The sequence below is a fragment of the Carlito syrichta genome, unplaced genomic scaffold (genome assembly GCF_000164805.1).
Source record: "Carlito syrichta isolate Samal-C Ts95f unplaced genomic scaffold, Tarsius_syrichta-2.0.1 Scaffold303260, whole genome shotgun sequence".
Classification (NCBI taxonomy): Eukaryota; Metazoa; Chordata; class Mammalia; order Primates; family Tarsiidae; genus Carlito; species Carlito syrichta.
In genome coordinates this window covers 614,911-624,099 of record NW_007247356.1, presented here as the reverse complement: position 1 = coordinate 624,099, position 9,189 = coordinate 614,911, and the positions used below count along the sequence as shown (strand labels likewise).

General features: G+C 32.5%; 1 protein-coding gene across 1 annotated transcript in view; it reads right to left on the bottom strand.

Annotated features, from left to right (window-relative positions):
• Nucleotides 1-606: 606 nt before the first annotated feature.
• GRIK2 (glutamate ionotropic receptor kainate type subunit 2) overlaps nt 607-9,189 on the bottom strand; it is a 476,767-nt gene continuing 468,184 nt past the window's right edge. Inside the window, exon 15 of the mRNA XM_008058224.2 lies at nt 607-2,305. Within this exon, the coding sequence (XP_008056415.1) occupies nt 2,141-2,305 (165 nt within the window). The 3' untranslated portion in view covers nt 607-2,140. The remainder of the gene's footprint in view (nt 2,306-9,189) is intronic.

Here is a 9,189-nt window from a genome sequence, read left to right as displayed (position 1 = left end):
TCAATTTAAATATTAGGCAATTTAATTATGCCACTTTTGTGAGTTTAAACAGATACTTTCACAGAGTTTCTTTTTCTTTTCTTTCTGTCAGGGGTTCTGATTATAATTGTTTTGCCTAATAAACTGTATGTTATAATCTATAGTTTTTAAATGTCAATATCTATATCACAGAATTACTAATTGTAATATCGTGCCTATTTCTTCCTATCTCTTTTGCTGAATTACATTGAATTATCAATGCACAAGAAATTCTTAAAAATTAATACAAGTTGAATTTTAAATGTATATCAGTCATCGCTGTACAGTTTATACAACCCAATGAACATAAGCAATATCCATTCATAGAAGGGATACGATCATGACTGTCACCTCTAGAACTATTTTTTTTTATTTTAACTGCCCTAAGCCTAATAATTACATTATATTTCCCAGTTCAGACTCTCCTAGATTGGAATAGCTCCTCCCCAAGCTTTTTTCTTCTTTTTTCCAGGAAGTGGACGTTCTTGGTGACCTAGAAGGACTCAGGATGCATACTTCCCCTAAGCAAAGAGTAGATGGTGCATTCATTTACACATACAAGAGAAAAATGAAAGCCAAAGCTGAAAGTAAAATGAACATAATTTTAATGATTTTTTTTAATTTTGTGCATTGAATTCAAACAGCAAACTGTGTGCACTCAACTGTTATCACAATGTTGTCAAGAGGTCTGTGTCTTTTACCATTTTACACACAATTGTTCATTACAGTATGTTGTCAGTCTTGTGGAAACCAGGGGTGTGGCATGGTAAGCAGTGGTGGTAGTGCACCTAGCTTTTATATTATCTAACTTGAAAATATTTCTCTTCTATGATTCCTTTTTTTCTTGATAAAAATAGTTTTCACCAAACGTTGGTGGTGCACACGCACTACCATTCATGCTTGACATCACACCCCTGACAGGAACACATGTTCTTATTTTGTTGATAAAAAGTATTACAAAAATTTCCATACAAAAACTATTTTCATAGAAATCTTGCATTTCCACAAATAAACCTGAACATTTTTTTGAAAAAAAACTGTTCAAGAATTTTGTTCATTTAACATTGTGACTGTATTGATAAATGCAGTCCACGTCCAAGTGTTCTCACATTCTTTTCTATAGATGACCAGTCCCCTTTCTCTTATCACCGAGATCTGCCCAGATTCCACCAAGTTCATTTACAGCAGGAACAAAGGTTTGGATTCTTATCTGAATGCTAGAACGAAAGCTTCAGTCTTCCACATAGCTATCAACACTCAGCCCTCTTACAATTTAAGACAAAGATTGCAAAACATCATCCTTTTAACTCAGAATCACTTAACCAACTGTTGCTCTTTTATTTGTGGTGTGGGTTAAAGACAGGGTTTAGGGGGATAGGAATCTGGTAGAGTTGCATGTTAAATCTCCTGCCTTGGTGAATTTAAGAAAAACTTTATTGCCTTGGTAATTGACATTTCTATCATGATCAGTGACACAGATTGTCAAAAAAAAAGGAGAAAATAAAAAAAAAACAACTGATGACGATCAGCTTTATATTCCACTTTCCATGGAATTCAGATTTGTTTTGCATTACATTTTTCACATCCTATAAACACTTATTGTCTATTCAGACGATAATTATACTGAGTAGTTGGGAGCTAATAACATCATTGCCTCTATTATCTGGGTGTTCAGAAGACTGTACTGGTTCTTGTAACATTACAGTTTTTGTTGATTCCAAGTATTTTCATTCTTAATGATTTTTATTTTTTTTACTGGTTACCCTGTTTGGCATTGACATTCCATCTCCTGGCAACAGTTGGGCTTCAAGAGGAACATGTAATTTCTCACTGGACTGCATTTGAAACCAGCCACAAAATGCGCATGTAACATTCACTCAGAAGAAGGGAGGAACCCATGATAAACAGTGTAACCCCGTGTAACTTGGTTGATCCATGATGCTTGTACATCAAGTCTGATCATTGCAACTGCTTAGATCACAGAGTCTCTAGTTCATAGACACAGCGGCATGAGGTAACTCATTTTATTTTGCACAGGTTGCATATTTCCACAGGAAACATTCTCGCTAAATTGTTTGGAAAAAAGACGACAGTTTGTGCTTGGGTGTTTGGCCTCCCAGCTTTATGCCATGGTTTCTTTACCTGGCAACCTTCTGTCGTTAAATGTGTGCATGTTGATAACTTCTTCTGTTTTCACAATAACTGGGGCCTGTGGCTTATGTTTTAACCGACGCTGGCACTTCAAGGACATTCTCAGTTCTTCTACCATGGCACTACAGAAGGACCTCTACAGAAGAACACAGAAAAATTAAATATTACAAAATAGATAAACTGTAACTGTCCCAGAATCAGTATTAAAAACATCCTCAACAGCCTGGTCAACATAGCATCCTTGAAGGTTTGAAACATTTCATTATATAAGTCATAAAAAACTGTTATACTTTTAATACCTGGCACATCATTATGGAAATACTCTATCAAAGTGGGCTAGTTTAAAGAAAATCTCTGCCTACTGGAATGAATTTCCAACTGGTAATGTATATATCACATACATATTGAATAAGGCTTTCTGATGAAATTACATAAAATTGATCAGCATGATATAGAAATGTACTTTAAATTTTATACAAACATGTATATATATACAAGTCTATACCAGAAATCCATTTGACATTTAAAAAACAAAAAAGTACCACTTTTCACATCACAACATGAAATACGCAAATTTTCTTTAAACACTTATTCTTCATTGGGCATCTCAAAATAAAAATAGCACTCACACAGACATAAAAATATGGAAAACAATTTCTGGTATTTCATTAAGTATTTTTTGTGATTATGCCTATAAAAACATTGATGGTGATTAGAAACAAATATGACTTATTTATGAAATGACAAATTATAGCATGCCAAGCACCTATGACCAAATATTAACTTTTTTGTCATTATCAGCTTGATAACTGAACGTTGGTAAATAATTTAATCCCATGGGAAAAAAAGACACCATAAATATATATATTTTAAATTTCTATCTCATTAAAAATAAATCTGCTAGAATTCTATATTTCTGGGGTTTATTATTATAGCTTCTCAAAATACATATTACAGATCTATTCATAGATAGATAGATAGATAACAAAATTGTGTTAGTTTTCTTTCCCTACCTGATTGAGATACATGTGGGTTAGTTATATATAAATTAGATTAATAACCGACTGCATACTTGTGGTAGTGGAAACTCAGAGGGCTGAGACTTAAGTTCTTTCTGTACAAGAACTAAAAATGTGAACAAACAAAAATGTGAACAAGTATAAATAAATTTACACAACTCTAAAAAGTAATGAAAACATGAAATCAACTTAACTAAATATGCATGTGAACACTTATTTGTGCTTTACTTGCTTTACTGATTATCAACTTAGGTGAATTCCAAAAGAGCATAGGATAGAAACATGTAATACTATATGTGTCTTGCTTTTTCTGGATAAATAGTTATGGTTAGATAGGAAATAGAAGTTCAAGGGGTCTATTCTACAGCATGGTGAATATAGTTAATGATGATATATTATTTAAAAATGTTAAAAGAGTGGATAAGTGGTCTCACCACAAAAGTGATAACTATGTAAGATAATGCATGTTTGTTAATTAGTTAGATTTAAACATTCCTATATATATATATCTACTTCAAAACATCATGTTGTATAATATACATACATACAATTTTATATGTCAATTAAAAATATATATTGGAAAAAAATTTGCATGCATAATCATTGTGACACTCAAAAATGATAATTAGGCATCTGTGTGTCAGAGAAAACTGATTCAGAGAGAGGGTAAGTGACTTTCTGCAGCTCACACTTGAGACCCCAGCATGATATTAATGCATGACTGATATCCAGTTTTGTGATTTTGACACTACTCTAGTACCTTCTTGTCAATCTTTGACTATAGTTTCATTTTTCTTTGATGTATTTCTTAAGGAGTTTCCTTAATTGTCTTCCTAACTCTGTCTACACTATTCTTTTCCAAAGGCTCACAATTATCAGGGTAATCTATTGCTTTAAACATCAATTATTAATTAGACTTTCTTCTCTGAGAGAGAGGTAAAATCCAAATCTCCTATTTTCCCCATCATGGGTTCTCTGATTCAACCCTCTTCCCCTCCCTTTGTCTTATTTCTCAGTTTCCATCCTCTCTCTTTTTCTCCCTTCACACTCCATGACATTTTTACCGTGCTTCTTCTTGCTCTGGTACCCTGTTGGGTTCTTTCATCCTTCACATAACCCCAACATTCTACCTAATCTCAGGACATGGCTAAAGATTTAACTTAATTAGAACACCCTTTTCAATAGACTGACCACATTATTTTCACTTGATTTAGTTTTATCATCTCAATATTTTACACTGATTATCTTGTTTTTCTGTCTGGCCTCCAGATCTTCTATGTTCCACTCTCACCGAATTGTGAAAAGCAGAGACCAAGTTCTACAGCACTGCTTGTACATACATGAGCTCTTTAAATGTGGACTGAATTAATGACCATAACTACATATGACCTTAATATTTGAATTCCTATTTAACAATATTTCTAATTCAATTGTTTAAAAAAGTTTTTCAAGTTTAGAAGCTTAGTTGAATGTATGGTATGCAAGTTACCTAATTAAATTAAGCACAACTCTATCATTTGTTTAATAACATAAAATTAATAAAAAACAGTAATTTATTAGCACTTGTAATGGATGATGATTAAATGCTGCTCATGAATTCCCCCATTAAATATGGAGTTACTGCCATGCATTATTTATTATGTGTCAAATTATGCAGTTCTAAAATTCATGAATTATATTTATATTAAAGGACTTATATGGCACCTGACAGCCAGTATATGGATGCAGTGTTTCTTGTTACTTAATACCTACTATTAGATGTACTTATTAAGAACATGATGATAATGATGATGAAGATGATGATGATGACAACACTGCAGAAATGGAAAAATCTGACTCCAAAATAGGGAGGAATACATAGTCTTGAGGTAACTTAGTCTTGGCTCTCTGTTGAAACATTTAACAGAAGAATTGATTAGATGATATAACAAGGTCAAAACTTGATCCCGTTGACACATAACAATGTTATAGTACGTGAATAAGGTTGGATAGTTTGGTACAAAACTTGACTCAAAACCAATATTTTCTCAAAGGCTAACTAATTTATGACACAATTTTCTTGGCAATCTCAACTTTCAGACATTTTAATTATATTACTTTCAAAATAGAACATCAAATATCAATACTAATTAGCAGTTTGTTTATATGAAAAGAGTAGCCTAAGCAATTAATTTCCTTAGGAGAAAAAAACTTACAACTGTATATACACATTCAGCTAGGAAATGACTCCATTTTATTCCTAGTATGTTCAGGGGAAAACATTGTATTTATTACCCTGTACTTACTTCAGACTATAACTAGTAACTTACAAAATTATTTTAAGTAATTACAAGTATTAAATATATAAGGCTGAGTAAAATAAAATATAGGTTAAAAACTATCTGATCAAAGATAATCATTTTATCTTTTATAATTTGAAATTATCGTAACTAAATTACATTTACAAATTTAAAGCCTATCTAGATTAGATAGACATTAGATATTAGAAATATGTAGCACATCATTGCCATTTTAGGCATTATCTATTTTATAAAACAATTATAAGGTTAAAAAAATAATCAACCAAGCTTTCATCAATCAATCATTGGTCATGATTACATAATGCAAAAACAACAATTTTATTAATTTTTCGCTCTAAATAAGTTGAATTTTACCAGCTCCTTTTTGATCTGTTGATGTAAGTTTACCTGAAAAATTATTTTATTTGAAATTACTGATAAGGTCCCTGTGAGACAATAGATTCTTTTCTTTCTTATAGAATAATTCTAGCCCATTAAAAACTTTGATAAACCGGGCTCGGTAGCTCAGCCTGTAATCCCGCGCCTTTGGGAGGCTGAGGTGAATGAATTGCCTGAGCCCGCGGGTTCGAGACCCGCCTGGGCAGCGAGACCTCATCTCTACAATAAATCAAAAAATCAGCCGGGCATGGTAGCGCGCGCGCCTGTAATTCTGGCTACTCGGAAGGCTGAGGCGGAAGGATCGCCGGAGCCCAGCAGGTCGAGGCTGCGGTGACCGGGAGCGGCAACTGCACTACAGTCTGGGTGACAGAGTGAGACTCCAACTCAAAAAAAAAAAACAAAAAACTTTGATAACTTTAAATTTGAGCATGATTTTAGAATTAACATGGCAAATTAAAGAAAATTAATGATTATCATAAAGTACTATTCACTTTTGGTACTTGGGCAAACACATTCTTACTTTTTTCTTTGGAGCTTTAGAAGGCAGATTTCACATCTTGATGTATGTAAGTATCTAAACTTAAAACTGTACAGAATTTTGTGAAATATAATTATTTCCCTCTGCTGTGCATTGCCAAAAAAAATCATCTCTGATTTCTAAATATACTTCTAACTTCTTATTATTCAATAGAGTCAATTGGTCTTTTATACTTCATAGATGATGATTTTAATTTATTTTAAGTCTGTTTACTGGACTATAAAATAAGTCTTCTAAAAACTTAAGTACATTTAACATGTATTTCCCAGGTTATAATTTTAAAAGGAAAAAGAATAAAAGAAAGACATGAAGAGATAAAGGGAGGGAAGGAGCAGAGGAAGAGCTAGAGGAAGGAACAAAGAAAAAGGCAACCATCATGCTCATTAAATTATTTCTTAGAAGTGGAAATCAATGAATTGTGTCATTAAATCAGGGAAGTTTCTTAGGATGAAAACAACAATAAAAATGTTTCTCCACATTAATATAACAGACTACAAAAAGAAAAAAGAAAGGCACAAGGATACTAACCATGATTAAAAACCTCTTTTAGTAAAGTTTACTAAACAGTGTCTGGATGGTATGGAGGCACTAACCAAATAGAAGATTCCTGAAAATGAAAATTTAAATCTTTGAGCTGTTAGCATGTATAAATGCATTTAAATTAGTAAAACTCTTTATAAAATTCATTTTCTCTAATGAGACAACCTGTATTTACACATCTGCAATTCTTGAAACAATGAAGTCTGAAAACTTTAAAAGTATGATCTTGGCCACATTTAAATTTTTTTTTTAAGCTCAAGTTTTTATTTTGAGTATAGTAAGAAAACACGTAAATAGTCCACAGAAAAATGTTTTCTAGAATCTCATATTGATGTTATATTCTTAATACCATAACTCTCTAATTTAAAGATAGATTTATATTATGACAGGATGTGATAGGATTTGGAGAAGCATAGTTTTTTGGGGTTTTGTTTTGTTTTGTTTTGTAATCCTAGCACTTTGGGATGCTTAGGCTAGAGGATTACCTGAGCCCAGAGATTCGAGACCAGTCTGGGCAACTTGGTGAGACCTCATCTCTACAATATATCAAAAAAAATTAGCCAGACATGGAAGCACATGCCTGTATTTCCAGCTACTTGGAAAGCCGAGATGGAAGGATTGCCTGAGCCCAGTGGGTCAATGCTGGAGTGGCTGTGAGCTTACCACTGCACTCCAGATAGGGCAACAAAGTGACTCTGACTCAAAAAAAAAAAAAAAAAATCTAGTTGTAACCATGCTCCACATTGACTACTGACATATTTAAACTTGTGTTAAAGTCAAAATCATTATGTTTAGTGATGTCTTTTGAAAAAACAGTAACTGAAAAAAATAATTAGTTTGATTTTTTTTTATTTTAAGCTCATCATTCTCCTATTTTATACATGTATTCATTTATTACCTCAAAAAGAATAAATATAAAATACTAAATGGTACTTTCAAGCTTGTGTTTAGTAGTCATTTTTCAGGAGGAAACTCTATTATCCCTATCTTGTTCTCCTATTTTTTTATAGTATAAAATTAACTAAAAGGTATTCTAGTACTCATTCAGAATAATATCTAACCATCTTTATATACAATTCCTGTTTGTCTTACTTGGAGTTCTACCAAAGTATCTTGGAGCTACTTCTATCAGATATTGTACCTTAATGTTCAAGTATATATAAAAAAAAACTAGCCTATCAACCCTGTATTTTGTGTTTGTTATTTAAATTATTTGTGAATTAATTATAAATATAAAATCTATTATTAGACCTTTTAAAATTAGTTTCTGATTCCTTGGATTATTTGCCTAAGACTATGAATCATACATGGTGGAGAAAAATCAGATGAGTCACCATGATCAATTGTAGAAAATTATTTCACATTAGATAATAACTAATAATGAAAATGGAATAAAACATATGTAGGATGTAATATAAATATTTTACATAATATTACTGTATTCAATAAGGAAAACAAATATCATCTAATGTGACCCATCAAATTTTTTTCTTTTGATTTATTTTATTTTTAATTAGCAGTCTTTTTAAAAAAGTCAGACAGTTAATGCTAAGTATCAGAAGTATGAATTGATCTAGGGCTATATGAATACAACAGTGAAGCAATGAGAGATGAAAAATGAATTACTAGTGTTAAAATTACTCATGTTAAAAAATGTAGGCTGGGCGCGGTGGCTCAAGCTTGTAATCCCAGCGCTTTGGGAGGCCAAGGTGAGGGCATTGCCTGGGCCCATGGGTTTGAGAGCAGCCTGGGCAACTTGGAAAGACCTCATCTCCACAATAAATCAAAAAATCAGCCGGGCGTGGTAGCATGCGTCTGTAGTTCCAGCTACTTGGAAGGCTGAGGCAGAAGGATCGCCTGAGCCCATCAGGTCAATGCTGGGGTGGCCGTGAACATGCCACTGAATTCCACTCTGGGTGATGGGATGATACTCCAACTCAAAAAAAAAAAGAAAAATGTAGAACAAATTTGAACTTGATATTCAGCTTTTGAGCACTTACCTTTTTAAAAAAGTTATATTATTTACATAAGCTATGGCACAGTCAGAATGGATTTCATGTGCAGGATATTTAATTAGTCTATTGATTTATTACTGCAATTTTACAGCTAGAAAAACTAAAACATAAGAAGTCAAATTCTATAGTTAAAGCAATAAACATAACTGGTATCAGAGCTAAGACAGGAACTCTATTTTCTTGACTTTCATCTATAATTGCTTTACATTAACCTGCCTTATCAATGAATA